The 26,525-nt window shown below is 32.0% G+C and overlaps 1 protein-coding gene and 1 long non-coding RNA gene across 5 annotated transcripts; both read right to left on the reverse strand.

Annotated features, from left to right (window-relative positions):
• Positions 1–754: 754 nt before the first annotated feature.
• On the reverse strand, positions 755–7,281 carry LOC146958670 (cyclin-T1-3-like). Of its 4 annotated transcripts, XR_015024700.1 has the most exons (9): positions 7,213–7,281; positions 6,146–6,701; positions 5,932–6,013; positions 5,577–5,711; positions 5,139–5,314; positions 1,868–4,721; positions 1,725–1,784; positions 1,479–1,624; positions 755–1,018 (listed from the first exon to the last, which is right to left on the reverse strand). XR_015024700.1 is itself a non-coding variant. In XM_085740205.1 (7 exons), exons 2-7 carry the CDS (start codon positions 6,694–6,696, stop codon positions 987–989), a joined length of 1,122 nt encoding a protein of 373 aa, XP_085596331.1. In that variant the 5' UTR covers positions 6,697–6,701; positions 7,213–7,281; the 3' UTR covers positions 755–986. The 4 variants fall into 4 exon arrangements, 1 of the variants encoding a protein (XP_085596331.1); XR_015024698.1 differs by lacking the exon at positions 1,725–1,784; XR_015024699.1 differs by having other exon boundaries at positions 1,725–4,721.
• Positions 7,282–9,805: 2,524 nt separating this feature from the next.
• On the reverse strand, positions 9,806–11,748 carry LOC146958671 (uncharacterized). Its single transcript, XR_015024701.1, has 4 exons — positions 11,663–11,748; positions 10,997–11,128; positions 10,819–10,899; positions 9,806–9,999 (listed from the first exon to the last, which is right to left on the reverse strand). It is a non-coding gene; the product is annotated as an uncharacterized LOC146958671 (long non-coding RNA).
• Between the last annotated feature and the right edge of the window lie 14,777 nt (positions 11,749–26,525).

Here is a 26,525-nt window from a genome sequence, read left to right on the forward strand (position 1 = left end):
ATAAAATAAAAACATATTCAATAGAAACACTATTAATGTTTATATTTTGACAATATTAATGAGTTTCAACAATTTTATTATATCAACTTTCTCATCTATTTACATAAAAATTTATTTCTACAAATAAAGCGCGTAAAACCTGCAACGGGTGCGATGCAAACATTGAACAGTGTTTTGCATATGAAATAAAAAGTTATTAATTTTGATATTTTGAAAATAATCATGAATTTTTAAAAAAATAGTTTATTTACTTTTTCAAATATGTATATAAAAATTTGTTTCCGCGAACATAAGAAATAAAATCCACAACATACACGATTCAAATATTTAACATATTTTTCTACATATAAGAAAAATATATTCAATAAAAACATTATATTAATGTTGATAATTTTCATTAATATTTTTAAATATTTGACGGTATTAACAATATATTTATTTTTTATACGATTACGACAATGTTACGTGACCCGTGCGGAATCACGGATCTATTACTAGTTAATTTCAATAAAAGAAATCCCAAATAAAAAATTAGTGTTCTTTAAAAAAAAAAAATATCAGTTCTTTCTCTATATCATCTTCATATTCTTCTTAATCAAAACTCAACCAATATTAAATAAAATATTGGAAGATTTTGAGTTTAACGAAGATAAAGATGGGTTGGGATTTTTACTTTTTAATTAAAATAAACCAATCATTCCAATAACCGCATATTCGAAGCTTCAAATTATTTTCAATGATGCCAAGACAAACATAAAAAAATTAATTATCTTATTTCCAATGACGCCAAGAAAAACAACAAAATTAACATCCAAACCAAATAATCGCATATTCCAAGTTTCAAACTATTTTATGTGCATGCACGGGTAGGATCCAAACTCCAGAAACAACACTGATGACCTGTAGTAATTCTACTTCTCAAGTATGTTAAGTATTTAAAATCTACTCCATACTGAAATCATGGTATACAGCATTTCTTCTATTTTCTAATAGAGCTCCATTAATTGCTGAGAGACATCTGCATCAATGTGATAATTGATATCAGTAACTAATAAATATTCAAGACATCTTCTATGTTAAGTATTTAAAATCTACTCTATACTGAAGTTCAGTCACAAATTTTCAAGACAATTCTCTGACAAGGTTATACAAGATGCCAAAGCTATGGTATAACTTCAAACTAGGACCAATTTCTAAGTTTCAAATGGATAAGTAAAACAGACACTTTATTAAAAGATATAGTAATCAAAAGAAATCAGGTTTGACCTCAAATAAAGATCCCTTTTTTATTCGAAAAACAAATTGTTCAACTGATAGCTGGTATTTTTCCTGTGCAAGATTTTGACCTAATAAAATATGTTATTCATAAATCTTACCAAACTACAAAATTCATTTATCTATTGCTACACTTTCAAAATAGTATAGTAAATCAAACTCTGCTACTTGATAATTATAACAAGGAAAAGAGTGTAGTATACCTTGAAGAACAGATGGGGTTGCCCGAAACTCTTGCCAGATATTCTTATAGGCAGCAAGGTCCATGTTCAAAAACTTGGCAGCAAGGTATGCAGCTCCAGCAGCAATTTGATGGGGTTTAAATTGAAGCCAAAGAGAGCTACGAAGCCTGCAAAAAAAAATTCAGCTTCAGCAAGGAAACACATCAATACCGCTAGCATTGCTATACACAAACAGAGAATGATACATACAAAAGTACACAAACTAACCATTCGATGCAACACAAAAAGAAGATTCTCGAACAACTAAAGCATATGTTGCAACCATGGCTGATCATATCAGCTATAATAATGAACATTAATATGAACTAAAAATTGTGAATTGTATTCAACATTCATACCATGTTCCTTACCAACTATAATAGCAGCAACTCATGAAGAATACTATGCCAAGAATCTGTGTAGGATTGTTGATAAGAGTACCAAACTATTAGCACTATCTTACACACATTTAGAGAACTTATCAGACTTCCAGACCCAACTCTGCTGTGGGAGGCTCTAAACTCCAGAAACTTATGCAATGAAAATATAAGAAAGCATGCATTGAGGGCTGCTCATTCCAAACAAATGAATTTTCGAAGCTAAGGCCAATGCCACCTCTTGTCAATATTTTGTCTTGGAGAGCCTTGCTACCATGTACATTGGGATACTTACAATGAATGCAACTTATTCCACACACTGCAGAATAACTCAAAATCCAACCACTGTGTGGGCATAGGAGAAATTAAATTGTCTTTGCCCAAAAGGAAAATACTGAAGCAAACGCCCAAAAGGAAAATACTGAAGCAAAAACCCTCTAGATGACTTGATTACGAAGTACAAACTTATAGTGAGAATTTTTACTCAAATGTTGGCATTAATGATATATGAAAGACACAAGGACAATTTTTCAAGTTCAGTTTTAGAATGATCTAAAAACTTCCCCATATTCCCCTACCACTTTTATTAGGTTCAACAGTAGAGAGATCCGTTTTGTGGCAACAGAACACCGACACAAGAAAACCTCCTGATCTGAAATCAGGGGAGGTACAAACTGAGCTAAAAACCACATGTTGCATCCATTTAAGATACAGACCGCCCTTTCTGAGGTGGAAAGCGATTAAATAGAACAGCAAACAAAAAATTTCTCTTTTCCCACCCTCCTTATCATTCAATGCTAAAGCACAAGAAAATTATTGAGTACATTACAATACATTACAGTTTCCAGTGAGTTCATTGAAGGTTCAAATTGTTATCAATAAATCCAATAGAAGAGAAGGGTAGAGATAAGAAGGGCATCTATTCACAACATAGTAGTACTTGTGCAAAACTACTCTCGAGCAATATAGTCATGTTACAATCTACATTGCCAAACCCAGAATAAGAGAGTAAAGAAGGCCACAGTTCACAATCCGTCCAACAAAGAAGACCTTTAAGTACATTTTGAGTATTTGAGCTCATAAGGAAGCAAACTCATTTTTTATACATAACTATTCAACTTAGTAGACCTTCAATACAAATGCATAACAGTGTGGTACCACCGCTATTGATATTTCATGTTGATGCAGACTCATTTGAAGTATAATACAGGTCAACCACTAAATGCCAAATGATGAGGAGATGAAAGGAAAATGTGAGCCATTTCCAAGTTGAGGCTTGAATTTACAAGACTGACAACATATATTGTGGAAGATAATGTGAATAATATAAACCAGCTACAACATTTATGGACACAATGGCATCAAATCAACAACAGATGCATTTCCTGGGTTTTTTTTTTTTCTTTCTATAAAATGATTTTTTCTGTAAAAAAAAATAGTGCATACATTCATTGATCCAAAACAAAGAAATAACGATATTGACACAACCAGATTTTCTTTTGAAAACAGAAGCACAATTGTGTTCACAAAACAATTTGAACAAATTTCAAATCTAAGAGGAAGCCTACAAAGCATAACATTAAGGATAAGATCATCACACAATCACAGGAAACTACCAAGACACAAATAATTGATTGATAGTGCCAAGCATCTAATCTTTCAGACATCTGCTTCAAATGCAAAATACCTATATTTAACCTAATGGCATTTCAGATTTTCAACATCATTCATATTTTGGCTAAAACTTCGGTTACCTATATTTAACCTAGTGGCATTTCAGACTTTCATACATCATTCACAATTTTGGCTAAAACTTTGATTCAAACAGAGGATTATCAAAAACATGGCCAACAATATCCAACTATCAAGAATGAATCCCTAGTAATGTTAAAAGTTAAAACAGAATTCAAAATAATTCAATTGTTTTTTCCAATGAAAGTAAATCAAGTATGTAAATGAACAAAAAAACTACTATTTAAACAGGTGGAAAGTGTAAGAAATGGCATTAACAAAACCATTTGAAAGGGAAAAAAATAAAGGTCAAGTTGTTCAACATCAAACCAGTTTTTTGTCCAGGAACAATTTTGTTCATCAAATCAATTTATAGACCAAAGTAGAAAGTTTCCTTCAATTTTTTTTTTTTAAAAAAACACAAACACAGCCCTCAGGCAGCAGAGGGTCTATTTTTATTTTTATATAAAAAGCATTCCAGAAGCAGAATAAAAACCCATTTTCCTTCATACTATTGTTGTCAAATAGTAGTGCTATTGTGTGGCAGAATTTGAACAAATCTCAATTGTTCCGCAACACACCATTATTTAGCACAAAGCATTGTCAAATAGGGGTAAGATAACACTGTAGCATAGCGGAATTTGAACAAACTGCTACTTCCTGCGATCCGCAATTGACAACTCTGCTTCACAACATAAATTGACTCTGGTGGAAAGGAGTGGTTTTGATTAATGAGTTATGAATAACCAAAACTCGTTTAGGACAACAATAGACCGGAACCATATTTGAAATTCATACTGTTAGCTCATTTTTGGTTGGCTTTTGAAACAAATTATTTATCATCTTGTCATCCAGGTCACTAAAGACTGTCGTCAGCCATGTTTGGCCGACCGTAATCAGCACAAACAACAACACAATGAGGGTTTAACAGAAAATATGTGTTGGGGCATAGGGCTCTTGGTTTAGCCCAAACAAAAATAGGGTCATATTCATGGTAAAGCAATCCATTAACATCAGCAATTCAACTTCACATGTAAAACAAAACTTTCCAAGAACAGCATATCAATCCGCCAGCTAAGAATATCATACAAGCCAGCATGATAATCTTGTGAAGATCCTGCAATTATATGCATGCCAAAACAATCAATATCCCATGACAAATAACTACACAGAAAAGTTGGGCTATTGAAAAATACTGTGAATCAACATTATTTTGGACCAAAATTTTGGAGGGCCACCAAGGGATCTTCCTCGTCGACAAGATCTCCACACCTCAAGACATGATAATTTCTTGAGATTTATCACTCAATGCCCCGTGTACTGTTTCCTAGACTAGGTTTTTTCATTCAAGTCACTCGTTAGATAACTGGCTAGTCAGAACCAATAAAAGGGATACCTGAAGAGCATCACCAGCTCAGAACATCACATACAAGTTTCATTTGAGTGGAACTAGTTTTACCCTCGAGATAAATGGTATAAACAAACATCACTGCTGCAATCATAAAGTTGTAAGATTTAAAATAAGAAAACTTACCCTTCACTGACCAAGTTTAATGCCATATTCACCAAAACGGTCTTTGAAAGACCTAATTTGTTCAGAACAGATGTAAGAGGTGCATATGGATGTTTTACACCGAGTTCAAAATTTAGAGTAGTGAGTATCAACTGTTCAGCCTCAAGCACCCGTTCACGATACTGTTCAAACCAATCCTGTGGAAAACACAAATCAAGTCAATATAAATGAAAATTACAACCAAAGTTTGACGAGTGTCAACCGATAATAGAGGTATAAGAATTATGGATCAATCCAAGAGAAATGCTGATTTATTTGAACTGACATTATTATATTCAATAATTGTACCCGTCTTGAACTTTACCGTGATTCAGCATACATAGTCATGGGTAATTTCATAAACATGACAAGCATAGTACAAAAGAGGAAAGAATTTTGGGTAGTTTGAAATATACTCACAACAGGAAACCAGTAGGACAGGAAAGCAAAATCTTGTTTGTGTAAGATTTCACTGGATGTTCTCAATACGCTATTCAAAGGGCATGGAGATTCTTCAGACTTCCCAGCAAGAAAAAGAGCAGCAGTAGCTATCAACTGCAGCAGAGATCAAAATTAATAAAAACACAGTAGACCGCTCTTAAGTTAATTGAAATAAAATACATAGCACTAACACCTTCATAGATATGAGCAACAAATTTTCTTTGAATTTTCTAGTAGTAGAACAAATTGCATGCATGTTGTAGTTCTAATTGAAACATTTCGTAAAAAAAAGTAAAGCATGAATTTAGAACTAGGGCACAGTTAAAAAACTCACAAATCTGTCATGGCAAGCATGCGATCGCCGAACAAAAAAACGGTGGCACAGAACCATGGATGTCCCAATGGTAGTTTGAGGCCTGTAAACAAACATGATACGATTTTAGCTTAACAATAAATGAAACTAATCCACAAAACACAAACATAAAAGAATATAACTAGTTGAATTCTCCTAAAAAGACTATCCATGTGACTAGCAATGTGAATCTTACATCTCAAGCCTTGTTCCGAGATTCTGAAGGAATGCACAATAAGAATACCGCAAGTGTGTTTCATGAAGCACATCAATACCATCTTTTCTTGATGGAGAGTTTCTATCAATATCATCCCTTGACATAAAGATAGGCTTATCATCATCAAATATAGAGAAATCGGGCTTCAGGCTAGCTGAGGTAGAGTTATAAGCGATGGATCTTGCAGGATAAGCTTGAAAATTGCGGGATGAAGGGATACTGTCATAGACTGTGGCTGGAAGAGTGAACTTCTGGCTTTCTCCACGAACAGGAGCTGAATATTTTCTCTTCTTCAGAGATGATGAGGCAACATTGGCATAATTGGCATAATTAGCATAGTCAACATTGCATTGGTTGAAGTTGCCACCATAGTAGCCAAAGTTGGCCTGATTGTCATAGTAGTTGTTATAATTCCTCTGATTATAATGGTTTCGGCTTCTTTTCCTATCAGTGTTGTTTCCATCATAGGTGGACCGATAACCACCGTTTAAATTACGGTCTTCAGCTTGAAAATTCCGAACAAAAGACATAACTCCTGCAAAATCATATAACCCAACAAAATTATACATACAATTAAACACAACTATAATCTCACCAACATAATGTTAATGAAAACACACATAACAAATTGCTTGTTATTTCACATTCAAATAACATTATATATTCACCATAATATCCCCAACAACCAATGATCCAAGAAGGGAAAAAACACTGTTAACAGATTCAGTATATAACAAATCCAATTAATATTTAAAAAGAACTATGTTTTGATAAATCAATTAATAAAACATCCACCTAAATATACAATGTTTACGATTCCCCCAAATTAACCAGCAAAAAGCATAGAATTTCAGCATGAATTGCAACATCTGATTCCATAACGATCCATGAAAAAAAAACAGATAGATCAAAGATGCAGTTTTTCTATATGAATTTGAAAGTGGAAATTCAATTAAGAAAATTTTGGTGTGTGAATTATGAAATCAAACAATCAGAAAATTGAAACAAATTGATGATGAGATGATGGGATTTGTAAGATTGCATACCTGAGGAAGCAGCGAAGTGGATCTGATGAATAGATCGAGATCGGTGATTGGAATGGGAAAAAGGGAATTAGGGTTTTGAAAAAGAAGGGTAGCTTGTATTTCAAGGTCAGAAAAAGGAAAGTAAACATGGATTAATCTAAAACGGCAACGCATTTACCAACTCTTTTTAAAACTTGGGTTGGGTTAGGTTTAGTTGGTAATTCATGGCCCAGCCCACCCTTTCTCAATCTCTTCATTTACCAACTCTTTTTATTCATTTCAGGCGTGTCAGATACTACATGTGGATAGTTTTCTCACTTGAGTTTCTAAATGTGATTCGTCGAGTAGTGTGAGTCTAGCTTCTTTTGTTAGACTCGTCAAAAAATTACACAAAAGATAAGTAATCATGAGGTAGTGTGAGAGACACGACAATATTAGTAATATGGTAGTGTTAAAACTTCGTAATGTTGCAATATCTGAGATATGACAGCTCAATCAGTTTGAGTTATATCATAAGGGAGTTAAACGATTATAGTTTCAACTCTAATAAAAGAGAAAATACAATCATTATAGTTAATATATTGACATTTGTCTGTCAAAAAACAAATCTCAATGGAACCGATTATTTAGGATTTGGTTTCTCTGAAGTGAATTGATAATGAAGTGAGAAGATAAAAGGTTTATTTCAAGAAACTTATAGTTTTGTATGATGTGACAAATATATCAAGAATTTAGTTTTTTCATTAACTGATATTACTTATTTTAGACGCTTAATTGACTAATGAGTAATATTCAAAAATTCGGCGGTGACTCAATCTAATCTAAGTATTTAAAAGTTTTAGGACAACTTGGATATTCAGAATAATGTAAGGCTGTAAAAATAAATAGAAAATGTGGATCTATATTTAAATAAAGGATTTTTATTTTGAAGGATGACAATTTAATTTACAAAAAGTCTGAATTTGGATTCTTTAAGGGTGTGTTTAATTTGCTAAAAAATGAAGGACATGACATGACAGCTTCTGTTGTACAGTGTTTGATTTGTAAAATTGTTTATGGAACAGGATAAACTGAAGGCAGTGGACAGGACAAAAACTAAAATTCTTGTCTCTCATTAAACCCCAACACAACTTTTTGTCTCACGTATTAGTTGTCTAAAATACCAAAATAGTCTTTTGTACATAAAAAATTGTATAAGAGCAAAAAATTATTCAATACCATAAAAGTTTGTCATGTATTGTTCTACCTTATATTGTGTTGTTCTATCTTGTACTGTTTTGTCCAATACTTACTGTTTAGCTGTCAAACGCACCCTAAATAATATAATTTTCTACTTTTTATGTATTTAGGCAAAAAAAAAGGGGTATTTTTATCTTTGCAACATACCATAAATACACTTGCACTTGCACACTTAACATTTCCTCTCACTTAACAAACTTATGCCTAAAGCCCTAAATGAAGGAAATGTAAGAAACTGTTTTAAAGCTGTCCTAAGTTTTTTTTTTTGTCAAGTAGTCTAGTGGCTAGAATTCATCTTTTTTAAAGTGAATAAGTGAGGTGTTCTGAGTTCGAACCTCAGCCCCTGCATATAATAATGCATATCCCTGCCAACTAAGACGAGTTATCTAAGTTTTACTAGAATGGTAAACGAAGTTAATAACTCAAATGGACACCACCCTTTACATATTCATTCCCTCTATTTTCCCTTGTTTCTTCCTCTCTTTCTTCTACACACGCTTGTTGCAAACTTCCAATAACCACTGTGTAAAAGCTTCTAACATTGACAACTCTTAATTGCAACTAAAGAGAGAAAAAAATGTAGACGCTACTAGAAGAGAACAAAAATCTTGTTGTCACATTAAATATATCAAAATAATTTAAACATGTAATATACCTAAGCTAACATTAATGATGCATCTGCAAGAACAATACAAAATAATGACTCTCTTAAAAAAAAAATACAAAATAATGACAAATATGAATTCGTTGCAATACAACGTAAAAGATTAAAACATGGATCACAAATCACAATAGTAGATAAAAAATATTGCGAAAGAACTTAAGACCCTTCTTTCTTTATTCCTACCAAACAATTGTTAATTTCACCAAATAAGGATTAAAAGACCACGTACATTTTCAGTATTAGAGTCTCGTCCAGGTTGCCCAACAAAATTTGTCGATTCATTTTTTTGACATAAACCGATCATTACTTTTGTGGAGACAACCTAAGCCTCAGATCATTTTATTTTGGCTGAAGACATTTATCGAATTTGTGTAGATAATTTTGATCTTCCTATAAACAAAACTTTAAAATTATTAAAGTCCAGTCACTTACTTGGTATTTGATGGGGAGTAACGATTTGAAGCTAGGAACCAAACTTGGCACATGCAATTTATCACCTTTGTCCCATAACTTATTGAGTTGACAATCTTGTCATTTTTGTTTTCTTCGTTGTTAGGCCTACCAAAGTGTTTTTACTTCACCCTTCTATCTAAGATTTGGATACCAAATCTTTGTTCCTAGTGATATTTGTTGGGTAAGAGTCAAATGTATTAGTATCAAATAAATAAATAAATAGATTTAGATCAATGGTTGACATTTAATGAATTCTACCTTGGCTAAAAACATCGTAAGAGAATCAAACAAAAGAAAAATGATCATTCTATTCTTCACATTGGCTTCAATTTCACAAATGGCGCTAACTTCATCCTCAATCTCAGGTAGATTATACTTCATACCCTCCAAGTCTTGTCTTGTATATCAAAGGTCATAGTCTAAAAAGTCATATACCTAGCTTGAACGGAGGCCTAAAACACAACACAAAGTAAGCATGTCGACTAACATAAACTTTTAATTATTAGTGACATGTTTAAAGTGTTAGAAATACTTGTTGTAAAACTATGGTTGTGATTTGTTTCGCAGAAACTCGTTGTAAACTCATAATTATGTTAAAATCCATAATATCAATATGTTAATATATTAGTTTATTCATCCTTGAACATAAATCATAAAGTAATTATGTCAAAAAGATCTCATTAAAACCTAAAATAAAAATATATAAATTTACAAGAAAATAAGCTAGCTAGTAACAATTGTATTGACAGTTGTCCAAGTCAAATCATGATTTTTAAACAAAATTAGACATGAATGAACCATCTATTTAATTTTTAAGCACAAAACTTTAAATTTAAAAATCTAAACAAAATCTAAACAAAAAGTACAGGTAATTATGAAAATAGAGGGGCAACTGATACTACTAGTAGTATGCAATCAAAAGTTGAAAATTTATGATTATTTTATAAAACTAATAAAATCAAACAAAAGAGGTTATGATATAAAATTTCATCAACAGAGAATCAAGATCAATGGAAAAAACATACACATATACAATGCTATGAAAAACCGCCAAGAATTAAAGTCCTTCTTCCCCACCGTGTAGCATACAAAAAATTGTACTCAATCAAGTAAACTTCAAAAATACAAATACTGACGAATTTGATACCTAATTCAGGGATGAATAGATGCAACGGTAGTGTAGAAGAAAAATGTACCATAGGTCTCATAGGGAAGAAAGAAAAAAAATATTGACGCTTAAAAGTAAAAATGACTAGGTATGTAAATCATACCTTGTCATCCTCTGAGTTTTCCACTCACTTCGACAACATTTGTCCCATCGACGAGCCAAATATCTACACGTCCATCCATACCTTCAAAATGAACAAACCCTAGGTGAAATTGAGAAAATAGGTAAATAGCGATGGAGAAATGCGTGTATTGAGGTTGTAATCGAAGACGTGGTTATACCAAAATTTATAAAAGTCCTTGGTTCAAATGTGTCAAAACCTTTATCAACTTTTGAACGTCGATTTTGCAGTAATAGAGGAAGATGACGAGTAAGTTCCTTTTGCGCGAAGTGAAAATTATAACAATAAAAACCTAAAAAAATAAAATTAAAGACAGTATTAATGAAGTGGAGAACTCAAAATAATTTGATGAATAGTTGACACGTGACAATGAAGAGTTCATTTTCTTATTTTCTTTTATATAAAAAGAAAATAAGAAAATGGGCTCTTTATTGATGGAGATAAAAAGATTTGGAGAAAAATAGTGAAAGAGTACAATATTGTACGCATGTCCCCTCATCACTTTTATCATTTTTATTCTCCTTTGAGTACATCATCTCCGTCTCACCCTTCAAATCCTCCTCCAATAGTCTATAGTTCTCTACCTCAATTTAAACTCTTCTATATGCTCCTCCCTATAAAAAATCGCCAAAAATCCAATCCCTTCTTCCCCACCATGTAGCATAAAAAACAATTGTACTCGACCAAGTAAATTGTAAAAACACAAATATTGATGAATTTGATACCTAATTCAAGAATGAATAGACACAACGGTAGAGAAAAAAATGTATATAGATCTTAAAGGAAAAAATATTGACAATTAAAAGACTAGGTATGTAAATCATACCTTGTCATCCTCTGTGAGTTTTCCACTCAATTCAACAACATTTGTCCCATCGACGAGCCTCGTATCTACATGTCCACCCATGCCTTCAAAATGAACAAACCCTAGGTGAAATTAAGAAAATAGGTAAATAGCGATGGAGAAATATGTGTATTGAGAATGTAATAAAAAATGTGGTTATACCAAAACTTATGAAAGTCCTTGGTTCAAATATGTCAAAATCTTTATCGACTTTCGAACGCCAATTTCGCAATAATAGAGGAAGATGACGAGTAAGTTCCTTTTGCTCGAAGTGAAAATTATAACAATAAAAACCTAAAATAAAATAAAATTAAAGATAGTCATAATGAAGTGGAGAACTTAAAATAATTTGATGAATAGTTGACACGTGGCAATGAAGAGTCCATTTTCTTATTTTCTTTTATATACAAAGACAAGTCAAAATCTTTATTGATGGAGATATAAAGATTTGGAGAAAAATAGCGAGAAAAAAAAGAGAGTATAATATTGTACACATGTCCCCTCATCACTCTTATCTTTTTCATTCTCCTTTGAGTACATCATCTCTGTCTCACCCCTCAAATCATCCTCCAATAGTCTATAGTTCTCTACCTCAATATAAACTCTTCTATATGCTCCTCCCTATGAAAAATCGCAAAAAATTCAATCCCTTCTTCCCCACCATGTAGCATAAAAAACAATTGTACTCGACCAAGTAAATTGCAAAAACACAAATATTTATGAATTTGATACCTAATTCAAGAATGAATAGACACGACGGTAGAGAAAAAAAAAATGTATATAGATCTTAAAGGAAAAAATATTGACAATTAAAAGACTAGGTATGTAAATCATACCTTGTCATCCTCTGTGAGTTTTCCACTCAATTCGACAACATTTGTCTCATCGACGAGCCTTGTATCTACATGTCCACCCATGCCTTCAAAATGAACAAACCCTAGGTGAAATTAAGAAAATAGGTAAATAGCGATGGACAAATATGTGTTTTGAGAATGTAATAAATATAAGGGTAATGATGAGTATCCCGTATTTTTTTATCCCGAGATATTCACGACTTTGTTAAATTAGCCTTGCTATCACTTCTTTCCTTTTTTTCAGCATGTGTTTTTCAACTAAAGAGGATATCCAACGGCTGAAAGCAATTCGGGACACTTTCGGGACAGTGTGCTTCGGGACATATAGCATCACTGTATAAAACGTGGTTATACCAAAACTTATGAAAGTCCTTGGTTCAAATATGTCAAAATCTTTATCAACTTTCGAACGCCAACTTCGCAATAATAGAGGAAGATGACGAGTAAGTTCCTTTTGCGCGAAGTGAAAATTATAACAATAAAAACCTAAAATAAAATTAAATTAAAGATAGTCATAATGAAGTGGAGAACTCAAAATAATTTGATGAATGGTTGACACGTGGCAATGAAGAGTCCATTTTCTTATTTTCTTTTATATACAAAGACAAGTCAAAATCTTTATTGATGGAGATATAAAGATTTGGAGAAAAATAGCGAAAGAGTATAATATTGTACACATGTCCCCTCATCACTCTTATCTTTTTCATTCTCCTTTGAGTACATCATCTCCGTCTCACCACTCAAATCCTCCTCCATTAGTCTATAGTTCTCTACTTCAATTTAAACTCTTCTAGATTCTCCTCCCTATGAAAAATCGCCAAAAATTCAATTCCTTTTCCCCACCATGTAGCATAAAAAACAATTGTACTCAACCAAAGTATATTGCAAAAACACAAATATTGATGAATTTGATACCTAATTCAAGAATGAATAGACACAACGGTAGAGAAAAAAGAAAAGAAAAGAAAAATGTATATAGATCTTACAGGAAAAAATTTGACAATTAAAAGTAAAAATTACTAGGTATGTATCGTACCTTGCTGTCCTTTGTGATCTATAAGCATTTTGACTATAAGGATAAGGATATGCAAATATGATTATGTGTTCTTAATAGCAATTTTTCTTAATGTTTTATCTAATAATCAATCACCTAAGGAATTTGGGGTTTATATTGGGTAAAAGAAGTTTTGAGTAAAATAATTTTCCTCAACCTTTTTTTTTTCCGTTGAGTTGAGTTGAACTAAATGAGAAATAAATTTAATTAAGTTTTTTTTTCAAGTAGTTTAGTGATTAAATTCACACACCTAAATATATAGAAACAAAGAAACTTGTGTTCGAACTCAAGTCCTTGTATATCAAAGTCCACGTAAATATCAACTGAATTGTACTTACAAGACAACAAATTTAATTGTGTTAATAGATAATCATATAGCATAATAGCGCAAAGGATGAGATTCGAGTACTAGCTGTTATTTTTTTTTGTGTTATCCCTATTACTTCTAAAGGAATGGGGCTAATACAATTTTTTTTTCTGTGGTGGTCGAGATTTGAAACCCAGGCCTTGCATGTATTATGTTTTCTACCAACTGAGTTAAGCTTCGGCGCTAATACTATTTGTTTTTCTTTCCTAAACATGTCACATTTTTTGTGCGCATGAATTGAAACATAATCTCATTTTTTTTAGGGATGAAACATAATCTCATTGTAAACAAACTTTTTATCACTTTATTATACGATGCACAATTTGCTAGACTTGGAGTTGGAAAACTGATAGCCCTATTTTTTTAAATTACATATTGCCCCCTCTTTTTTATATTTTATAAGTTGATCCCTCAACTTTTAAAATTTTAAATTTGATCCACAAATTTTTGAAATTATATTTTGGATCACTTTTCATGATACTATAGCCGTATCCTAAAAAAAAAAAATTAATTTGTAAAAATTGCTCAACACAATTTATGAATGGATAATTTCATTTCTATATTCAAACAACAAAGTTTTAAATGAAGGGAATTGAAATGAACTATATAAATTGCCTCATCCAAATATTCTCCAAGTGAATGAGAATTTCTTAATTGGAGTGTTTTAGTCCCATGTGTTTTTGGCAATCATAGGATGATACTGTAACAAGAACAAAAACCATGATTATATTTATTAGAAGTTTTGAAAGTGTATGAGTCAGTCAACAAATACACTCCCATAGTCTGAAAAAAGTGCCTCTCCCTTTTTATTCCTCTCACGACTCTTGCCTTTGAAAGTGGGATTTGTTTCTTGTTGGTTCATCTTATCTGGATACCTTGGAAGACAATGTAATGTGACACACTCCTAACAAGCCTAACTTGGTAGTCTAGTTGAAGACGGTTGAGATTTGTCCAAATTATGTTGTGTGGATGTTGTTCCTAATCCATGTCTTCTAACACTGACCAGTCAATGTCCATTTATTCAGGTCTCTATCATATTGGTAATCACCAGTAATAAGAAAACAAACAAACAAATTGTTAATTGACCAAAAAACATGACATGGGAATTTATTAAATTTGATAAAATTCAATAAGAATATCAGATAAAAAACTGAAAACTAAATAAAAAAGTGGTATATATCATTTAAACTTGTGTCCATGTATGTAATTTATTTATCAATTATCCGTATATCACATCACTCATAGTTAACCAACAATATGAATCAATCAATGTAAGTCTTAAAAAACTTGAACTCATTAAATAAGTGGTCATGAGTTCCATCACTCAGTATAACATGTACTCCCTCCGGTCTCAAATGTAAGAAATTTTTCACTTTTTTGGTTCATTCAATAAATGATGTATGTGGTCTATAATAAAGACCACATACATCATTTATTGAATGAATCTAAAAAGTGAAAAGTTTCTTACATTTGAGACCGGAGGGAGTATATTACAATCACATATTTATCAAATATCATATACATCATCTCGTAAGTGCAACTCATATGTTAAAAGACTTCATAGATATTTGAGTGTTGGGCATGGGTTAGAACCCCGGTGATCTTCTTCTCTTTATTTAATGTGTATGAGTTTTGCCACTAGACTATTTAAGGAGAAAAAACCCTCATGTACACCAACAAAATTGAGTCTAGCAAAATTGATTAAATTCACACAATATAATGTGGTGAATCAATGTTTGAATCATAACTAAGAAAAATATCTATATATTTAACGTCTGACAATGTAGGTCTTAATTAAGATTACTTTCGATAGAGTGAACATATATGGGAAACAAAAAACACACTCGTACACCTTATTCTTATGCTGAAAATTGCATAAGGTTTTAGTAACCATTTTGTTTTGAAGGAAAAGTTTTAGTTGTGTAGAGGAATTATCAGAGCTATTTAGAGTTATTTATTTTTCAAAAACCTATTTCGATTAATTTACTGATTCGTATTTTCTTACTTATAAAAGAAGCCTAAAATTATGAATTTAAACATTTATTTATGTGATCATATGCAATTGAGGTTGGCTTGTTTCCTGTTGGCCCGTATTTTCTTCGCTTGTTAATAAAATTAGATCTCAGAAATATTTTCAATATTACCTATGTTAGATTTGGTTCAAGTGGTAAAAGGTATTTACCCCAGGTGGCCACGAGTTCGATTTGTGACTCTTATGTATCCTACATCTTTTTTATAGAGACTAGTATAGTGACCCGTGCCAAGCACGGGAAATAAAAAACTTTTTTGATCAAATGTATAGATTTTATATTATGTTATCTTAAAATTATAAATGTGGTTATAATTTAAATTTGATATGGAAAAAATATCATCATAATGTTGTTAATTTTGTATATATTTTGAAATATCTAAACATTGCACATAACGATTAAAGTATTTGGATTTATACTTATACTAATTATTTGTAGTATAAGATGTACTCATTGTTAAACTTAGCATATGTAATATTTATGCAAAAATACGCCGACGTACTGTATATTATTATTTGTTGACATAATATATTTTATTAATCATAAAAACTAAAAAGATTATATTTTTTTTATATAATAGTCAGTGTCAGATGTATACCCATAGCCTGTGAATGCAAATGTTAAATTTTTTATGGGTGTGTCTAAATATAGTTTGGGCTACAGAAACGTCGATTGTTATTTGTTTTTATTTTTTACAAAACCAATGGTCTAATGTAAATTTGTATTTTGGGGTAACAACGATGTAAAAAAAAAGTTCTGCGTAGTGTTATACCTGAAAAGTGCATCAATTAAAAGTCAATGGCAGGAGGATCTGCTTATATAGAAATTGCATGTCCTGTAATGACCAATACGTAGACATGGCAACGGGGCGGACCGGGGGCGGGTTTGAGAATCTCCGTCCCCGCCCCCGCTTCCATGCACCCGTACCCGCCCCCGCCTCCGTCTCCAAACCATATCAGGGGTAAAAATTGAACACCCAACCCCGCCCTCAACTCCCGGCTCCGCCCCCACCCCCACCCGCGAAAACTTTATTTTTTATAAAATATTTAAAAAATTCATATTTTTTCATTTTTTCATAGCAACAAAAACACAATAATTATATTAATAATTATTTATCTAATAAACTTTTTTCAAAAGAGCAAAATAATTATAATAAATATGTTTCTAAAGAGTAATATTATATTAAAATAGGTTGGTACTTATGGAAATAAGATTATAAAATTTAAGAAAGAAAGTTTTAAAAAACGGGTGCGGGCGGGGGTGGGTGCGGGGCGGGAGTAAGCATACCCCGCACCCGCCCCCGTACTAAAACTCCAAATTTCCCCCACACCCGTACCTGCACCCGGTTAAATCGGCTTTTCCCCGTTAAATTTGGGGCGGGGGCGGCCGGGTCTTGTGGGGGCGGGGTTTGTTGCCATGTCTACCAATACGCCTTACAAAGAAATTAAAAAAGAAAAACGACTTCCAAACAATACGTAACTTTAGTTTTTTAAATTATAGCAACAATTCTAAAACATAGCCAATGATCATACTTTTTGAAAAACTTCACGATACACAACATTTTTGGTTTCCTTGCAAACATTATTATCTTCATCCAAGATGAGCAGCTTCAAACCTTTTCTAGAAGTAACTCGAGAGACAACGACATAGAGTTGTCCATGCATGAACACGGGCTTAGGAAGATAAACTCCCACTCGAGATAAAGATTGACCCTGACTTTTATTTATTGTCATCGCAAAACAAAGCATCAATGAAAATTGCATGCGTCTGAATTTGAAGGGTAGTTCTGGATCACTCGGAATAAGATTCATCCTGGAAATGAATACCCTGGTACCTGCCTTTTCTCCTGTAATTACAATAGCAACAACCGTGCTCTTCCCTAGATGTGTAACTGTCAGCCTCGTACCATTACACAGTCCATTGGCCTGATCGATGTTTTTCATCAGCATAGCCGGACATCCCACCCTTAGTTTCAACCGGTGATTTGGAATTCCAGTGCTCTTAATACCATTAAGAAATTCTGTTGTGAAATACTCGCTTTGGACATCATAATTTTCACACGATCGACAAACAGAATCCGAGCTTAAATACTCTTTCTCTTCACTTGGAATCAGCGACATCATATATTCGTTAACATGCTCAACTGAATCAAGCGTTGGTGCGAGTATTCCCCTTTCTTGGAAAAATAGCTGGTCACCAATGTTATCATTCAAATCAGGATACACAAAGTTTATAATTGACATCAACGGATTTGTTGTGTCCGATATGAGCAAATATTCAGGAATTTCTACCTTCATTTCACCATTCTCATCCGAAACGTCATTGTCGTCTCCAGTTGAGAGTATCCACTTGCCAAAATTAGGAATTTCTTCCTACTCTGCATGCTCTGCAGGTACCAAAGATGCACCCAATCTCATATTAACAGTAAGCCTCAACAAATTACAATAAGCTCATATCTTTGATGAATTGATTGAGGCATCAACAATATCCTGTCTCGTTCCTTTTCGGACAACAGACAATATCTGCCTGAAATCACCACCTAAAACTACTGTCATTCCACCAAAAGGTCTAAACTCGTTTAGGGGATCATTCTTGGACATCACACATTGATCGGTCAACTGCCTCAAAGCACCATCGGTGCATCATTGGAGTCTCATCCCAAATTATCAACTTTGCAGCGAACACCAGGTCGGCCCTAGGACTATCCTTTTCCATCGTAAGCGATGATGCCTCATTAATCTCAATAGCGACTGTCAGCGTCGAGTGCGCGGTTCTTCCACCTGGTAATAGAAAAGCCGTTATACCGCTGGATGCAACATTCAATACAATTAACCCCTTCAATCTAACAGCATCTGACAATGTTTTCCATATAAAGGTTTTTCCAGTACCACCGTAACCATATAAGAAAAAGAAACCACCGTCGTCAGAACCAACGGACTCCATGATCTTGTCATGCACATTATTATCTTCATCCAAGATGAGCAGCTTCAAACTTTTTCTAGAAGTAACTCGAGAGACAACGACATAGAGTTGTCCATGCGTGAACACGGGCTTAGGAAGATAAACTCCCACTCGAGATAAAGATTGACCCTGACTTTTATTTATTGTCATTGCAAAACAAAGCATTAATGGAAATTGCTTGCGCCTGAATTTGAAGGGTAGTCCTGGATCACTCGGAATAAGATTCATCCTGGGAATGAATACCCTGGTACCTTCCCTTTTTCCTGTAATTACAATAGCAACTATCGTGCTCTTCCCTAGATGTGTAACTGTCAGCCTCGTACCATTACACAGTCCATTAGCCTGATCGATGTTTGTCATCAGCATAACTGGACATCCTTTCATCTGGTGATTTGGAATTCTAGAGCTCTTAATACCATTAAGAAATTCCATTGTGAACCACTCGCTTTGGACATCAGAATTTCACCCGATCGATAAGCAGAATCAGAGCTTAAATACTCTTTCTCTTCACCTGGAATCAGTGACATCATATATTCGTTAACATGCTCAACTGAATCAAGCGTTGGTGCGAGTATTCCCCTTTCCTGGAAAAATAGCGGGTCACCAAGGTTATCATTCAAATCGGGATACACAAAGTCTACAAGTGACATCAACGAATTTGTTGTGTCCGATGAGCAAATCTTCAGGAATTTCTACCTTCATTTCACCATTCTCATCCGAAGCGTCTTTTCCGTCTCCAATTGAGAGTATCCACTTGCCAAAATTAGCAATTTCTTCCTACTCTGCAGGTACCGAAGATGCACCCAATCTCATATTAACAGTAAGCCTCAACACATTACAATAAACACATATCTTTGATGAATTGATTGAGGCATCAACAATATCCTGCCTCGTTCCTTTTCGGACAATAGGCAATATCTGCCTGAAATCACCACTTAAAACTCTTGTCATTCCACCAAAAGGTCTAAACTCGTTTAGGGGATCATTCTTGGACATGATATCACGCATTGATCGAACAACTTCCTCAAAACACCATCGGTGCATCATTGGATCCTCATCCCAAATTATCAACTTTGCAGCACGCACCAGGTCTTCCCTAGGACTATCATTTTCCATCGTAAGCGATGATGCCTCATTAATCACAATAGGGAGTGTCAGCGTCGAGTGCGCAGTTCTTCCACCTGGTAAGAGAAGAGCCAATAGACAATGTTTTCCCCTTCGATCTAACAGCAGCCGACAATGTTTTCCATATAAAAGTTTTTCGAGGACCACCGTAACCATATAAGAAAAAGAAACCACCGTCGTCAGAACCAACGTACTCCATGATCTTGTCATGCACACATCTTTGTTCATCAGTCAACATCAGTAACATATCAGTGTGTGTCTTTTCCGGTTCATCTTTGTTGTAATTTAGCTCATCAATGATAAGCTTGTTTGTGAAAGTTGGCATGTTTGCCGCGTTTGGCTTGGGCATAGATTTGAAGTCAGTAAGCGACCGTCCGTTTTCCTGAAGCATCATTTCAATTTCAATCAAACACAGGTTCTTCAAGTCATCGTCACCGATACGTAGATCTGTATATTAAATGTAAAGTCACAAAATTAATATTAACACTTTTGCATGCATATGTGTGCACGTTGAAGAGAAAGAAAAAATATTAGCTTTATATGATAATCCTTTATATTTAAACATATCAGCCTAAAAAATGTGGAAAATGCTAAATGGTGTCGTAGAGTTAGTAACTCTTAGTTTGTTCTTTACTATATCCTAAAAAAAGTACCTCTCAACTCCTTAAACTACACTAATCAGCCTTTACTATATCTTAAAAAACACACCCCTCGAAAACAACCTTGTCATCAAGGTTGGAATGTGCTAAATTTCTTAATGTGTAATAGTCTTCAAATGTATCACCCTTATCCCTATTTTTTATTAGTGAAGTACTATTTTGATTCTCACTTTAATTTGAACTCTTTGGTTCCACCAAGATTCTTTACTCCTAGCTAGGTCCAAAACCTATTAATTCTTCTAGTGTCTCTTATGCTACTTTTCTAATCTCATATGTCATCTTGTTCCACGTATCATTTTCGCTTATATGTAGCTTCACACAACCTTCCTTCAAAATCTTTTGTAGGAAGACACTTTGGTTTTGATCCTTTAAATGTCACCACTTGATCCTTGTATCTTAATCATGGCCTCTCACATCTGCTCTTATCTTAACCCTTACATCTATAACCAATATTATATGTTGGATAGTCAAACTCTCTCCTTGTAAAACTTTAAATTCAAACAAATATTTCTGTCATAATTCCTAATAAGAAATAAATCTATTTGAGAACATGAAATCCCACTCTTGTATGTAATAAATTTCCTTTTTATTTTCCTAAAGTAAGATTAAAAGACTACAAGAAATCTAGGATGGATTTACCCTATGCATTTATGTCCCCACGGCCATACCCTCGTTCACGCCTTTAAAACTTATCAAACACTCCTAACATGCCCATTTAGATCCCCTCCTAGAAAAACATTTTCTCCTTGTGGTATATCTTGAATTAAACCTTTCAAATCCTTCCAAAATTTAACTTTAGAATATTGTTCCAAACCTACCTAAGGTGAGTAAACACTCATAACATTAAAGATGTCTTATTTCCTTTAAAAAAAATAAAAAATAAAGATGTCTTATTAAACTAAAAATTTGTGGGATACAATCAAATCTCACATCCTCTTTACATCCACAATATCCCTTTTCAATTCCTTATCCACAATAATGCCTACACCATTTCTCGATCTAACTTTTCCAGTTTATCAATGCTTAGATCTTGAACTATCTAATTCTTTCGTCTTTTCACCTAATCACATAGTTTCTTGTTGGCACATAAAATTAATCTTCATTTTAGTGATAGCGTCAACTATTTCCATATATGTTCAAGTAAGGGCGCCTTTATTCCATGTTCTAAAACGGATCATACTCTCATTAACTAACTTCTTTACCTACACTCGTTCACAAAGATGTGGAGACCCTTGCTTATTTTTTACTGCATTCAGGCAGCGATGTATCCATCCTTGCTCATTTAACATTGTATTTGAGCTATACAACGTGTTTCTTCTACGCATTGACCCAGTGTTCACACTATTATATACTCGGTCCATTTCATAGAGATTCAAAGTGTTTCAATTAAATTCAAGTGTTCAAATTTTAATTAAGTTCCACCTCTGATCAATGATAGTTAATTATGTACTGGAATGTTCGTGGTGTTGGTAACTCGGACACCAAAGTGGCCTTGAAATATCTTTATGTATCTCATAAAACTGTCTTTATTTTCTTGGTTGAACCTATGATTAGTTTCTCGCTTGTTCCTTCTTGGTATTGGCATGGTATTGGAGTTACTAAGAGTTGTCTGCATGATAGAGGTCATGTCTCTGATCAATGCATTGCTATTGAAGTCCATCAGAATTTCAGCAGGATATTTATGCGGACCGGTGTGGTTTACCTTGGTTTAGATTTCCGTATGAGGCAGTTATTTTGGCTCTTTTTCTCTTTTGTATGTTTTTTTTTTGTTGGTTTTCTGTTTTTTTCCGAGGGTTTTGGCCTAGTCCCCCCCTCTTGTAATTTCCCCCTTTTTTTAATAAAATTTGAGTTTGGCGGTATAGGATGGGAGTTCATCGGGGTGCCAACCTAGTTGGGATGTCTTTGCTTCTCCTTGATGCATGTCCTCTCTCTTGGTTTCCCCAAAAAAAATATTAGAATCTAGTCAAAGTCTTGAAATTTGTATAATATTGAAAAGTTACGTGTAATTATTTATTGATCCAACCTAATGAAACTTGATTGTATCGGGTAATAGATTACAATGAAAACCGACCCATCTTGTGAACACCTGTAGGCATGGATGTTGAGGCATGTTTGCTTATTTTTTTTTTAAATAGGTATCATCATCCATAATTAAGTTTTTTTTTATAAACATGACGATCATAAACTTATGTTTGCTTAAATTTAATTTTTTTTATTGAATAATTTTTCTTACAAACGACGAAGGAATTAAATGATTGTATTTCCTATGTTAGTGGTCACTTACTATTGATTGATTTTATTTTCCTCATCAATGAAACTCTCTTCAGTTCATTAAAAAACAATGACATATTGAAAGTGCTCATCCCAATCTTACTTAAAAAAATGTTATTTTTTAGGACAAAAAACATGTATATTTTTATTTTATTTTTCAGGAGAAGGAGATGGTTTGCATGGTATAATATGAGTTAGACTACCCGTTGTACTCTCTTTTGTTATGTATTATTTTTGTTATTAAAACTCAAACATTTAAATATCCAATTGCCATTATTTATCTTTTCATAAAATATCTTTTTTAATTCTGATTTAATGCACATTAAGATTATAGAAATCAATACCTTTTTAATGATTTCTATAATAAAAAAATCTATAATAAAAACAATAAAAATTGAAATTCCTGTAAATAAAAAACTATAATAATCATTTATAAGTATAGCAGAAATTTCCACAACTAATTAGTTACATTATTTTTAACTTTCATTTAAAATTTAAGGTTGACCATAATTTTTTCTGTTAAATTTTATATTACAACCACATAATATCAAATAAGTTATTTGTCCTAAATTTTTTATTTCATACTTTGATTGATTTTCTTGATTCCGAGAACTTGCTTGGTTTGATTTTTTTTTAATGATGGTTCAATGATCTATTGTTTACCAAGAATAGTAGAAACATGAATTGAAGAACGGGATGGGGGTCAAGATTAAATAGAAATAAGAAAATGAGACATAAATATTCTTTATTGAGTGATTTAAAATATTCCTTGAATTTGTTTTTTGTGATTGCCTTGATTGAAGCATTTCAAATTTTCTACAAATTGTTTACCTTTAATGCAATTAATTCTTAATTCATGAGTTTTATTTTTTTTAAATAAAAGAGGATTTTTTTATGATGGTTTAAAAGTTATTCAATGGTGATTGACTATGGAAAATGGAAAACTTGCTATATATTCTTAAATGATTTAAAGAATACCGTGAATTTTTAAGATATCCTTGATTGCAGCATGTCAAAGTTTCAACAATTCATTTATACTTCATCCTTTTCAAAATACGTTTCACAATTTTACAATATGCATTATTAACATTATTTACTTTGACCATGTTTTTTAACTAATATATAAATACAAATGTTAGCATTTAAGATGTTGTTTGATTTGTCTCAATGAATATTTTTAAATAGGATTATCAAAGTATGTGTTTATTTTTCCTTCAAAAAAAAAAAGTATGTGTTTATTTTTGAAAAAAAGAAAATAGGATTTTTTTTATGCTTATTTAAGGATTATTGACCGTAAAAAATCTTAAATATTTGAATTAATACATATATATCTTGCACATTAATACATATACAATTCTACAAATGTAAAATTTCGTTGTCAGAGTGAAAAAAATATAGTACAATAATCATTCTTTTAACATTCACCTCGAAGCAAACCCTTACCTTCAAAAAAAAATTAATAGAATTGGTCCATGAACCCATCCATGGACCATGCATACTTGATTCACCTCGAAGCAGACCTTGAACCCATTCTTTTTTGTTGAACTTATAGATATAGTACATTTGATGTACGATAATTTAAAACTATAACGATGAACAACAAAAAACTTATGAATTTGATTTATATAACTTTTATATAGAGATTTTAAATTGTTTTTTGGTGATGTTTATATTTTTAAAATTATATTTATACCAATAAGGTTTGTAAAATATATTTTAATTTATTTAACGTTTTTATATATGCTTAAAATTATGTTTGTATAAAATTTATTTAATATATACAAACTTCTCAAATAAGTTTACTATCTGGAAAAATAAAAAAAAAGTTCACATTATTTTTAATGCATTAAAATCATGTGATTCTCCTTCCTTTCTCCAATAAATGTATAAGACATTCCTTTCTCCAATACATGTATAAGATAATCTATTAATGGTTTTAAATTAATTTAATCAAGTGTGATTCACATTACCTTTTAAAATTAATAATGGTTCTGTGTGAATATTGAATAATTAAATTTGTTAATATCTCATCAAACTACTATTTTTTTTAGGGATCATCAAACTACTATTTGTATAGACCAATTTTCGTTTTGTATATTCGATTTATGCAAAGAAAAAAGCAACATCGTTGTGTTAGAAAGAATGAAGACAATATGAAGAAAAAAACAATAATGATGGATGTCCAACTCGAATTTTTCATTCGCACCCATAACCAAATTTCTATAATATTCAATAAGATCCTATAAATATTAGAATCTTAAGAAAAAAATCATGATAAACATATGACAGTTTTTACAACCTGTTTTTGTAGATGCACATCAAAGTTGAAAGTACAACATAATCTTTAATCTATAGAAACACCACTATTTTGAAATGTGAAATATCATTTACAACACAAATTGTATCTCTAAAACTAATTACATGAATAGTTGTGCTAAAGAATAATCATCACTTAAAAACTAATAAAATTCATTCTAATCAAATTGTTTTATCCAATTTCTTCTGAGTTCACACCGTATGTTGATTCTTTCATCAAATTCGTCGTTTGAGATTCTCTTCTGCAACAATTAAAGATCAGGTGAATAAAGATCAAGATAAATTAAACGTAGGAAAAATAGAGAGAAGTTTGTTTAATTGTTTTTCCAAAAAACAAAAAAATATATAAAATTATGATTGTAACAAAAAAAAAGATCAAGTATAGTGGTAGAATTAACACACAAAAGAAAGTAGAATGGTAGAATATCAAATTATGATTGTAACAAAAAAAGAATATAAAATTATGACTAATAATTGCATTTCATCAATGTTGTTACCTCCACATTAAAATTGCCATTAATAATAATAAAAATGGAATTAACATTTTGTAAAACATAAAAAAATAATATTTTTTCATAACACAATTCTTTTTTAAAAAAAAAATCATTCATAACCAATTCTTATTTCCTTTATAATAACCTTATCAGGAAAATGCAATTGATATACAATGAAGTTGCAAAATCATTTCATTATCCAGCATGTGTATAATAGTGTATTCTTTTCACTTTTATATGATAGAAAAGAATGTTACATTTTTTTTTCGGTACAAAAGAGGGCCAAAACCCAAAGAATGTTACAATTTTTTTTTTGGTCAGTAAGAATGTTACAATTAAAAGTGACATAAATGATTTAAATTAATATATTCTTTTCACTTTTCATTTTTTTCTGTAAGAAAATAAATATTTTGTTGAACCTTTTTTATTTATTGGTTACGCATCCATTACTGCACATATTTGATGAATCTTTAAAATATCATTTTATGATTTTTTACAAATTTTTCATGAATATGAATGATTAAAATTCTTTAATAACATGACTCTTGTTACCTTTTTCAACAAACAATATCAAATAGGTATTAAAATAGAACATCAAAATTTGAAATTCGAATTAAAAAAATGTTATATTTAAGTAAAAGATATCCATTTTGAATTACGGTGTTTTCGAATTCAATATATTTTTTGGTGAGTTAATGTTAGTAATTAACATTA

This window comes from Medicago sativa, chromosome 1 (assembly GCF_051527215.1).
Source record: "Medicago sativa cultivar Bolivia chromosome 1, Bolivia_mono, whole genome shotgun sequence".
Classification (NCBI taxonomy): Eukaryota; Viridiplantae; Streptophyta; class Magnoliopsida; order Fabales; family Fabaceae; genus Medicago; species Medicago sativa.

What these genes read in the sequence shown, in the direction of transcription:
- LOC146958670 (XM_085740205.1), bottom strand. Translation starts at nt 6,696, where the DNA reads ATGTCTTTTGTTCGGAATTTTCAAGCTGAAGACCGTAATTTAAACGGT. An exon ending in CTCGGAACAAGGCTTGAGAT is followed by an intron (nt 6,014 to 6,145) that starts GTAAGATTCACA and finishes GTTTGTTTACAG; the next exon opens with GCCTCAAACTACCATTGGGA. An exon ending in TGTCCTACTGGTTTCCTGTT is followed by an intron (nt 5,315 to 5,576) that starts GTGAGTATATTT and finishes TGTTTTCCACAG; the next exon opens with GATTGGTTTGAACAGTATCG.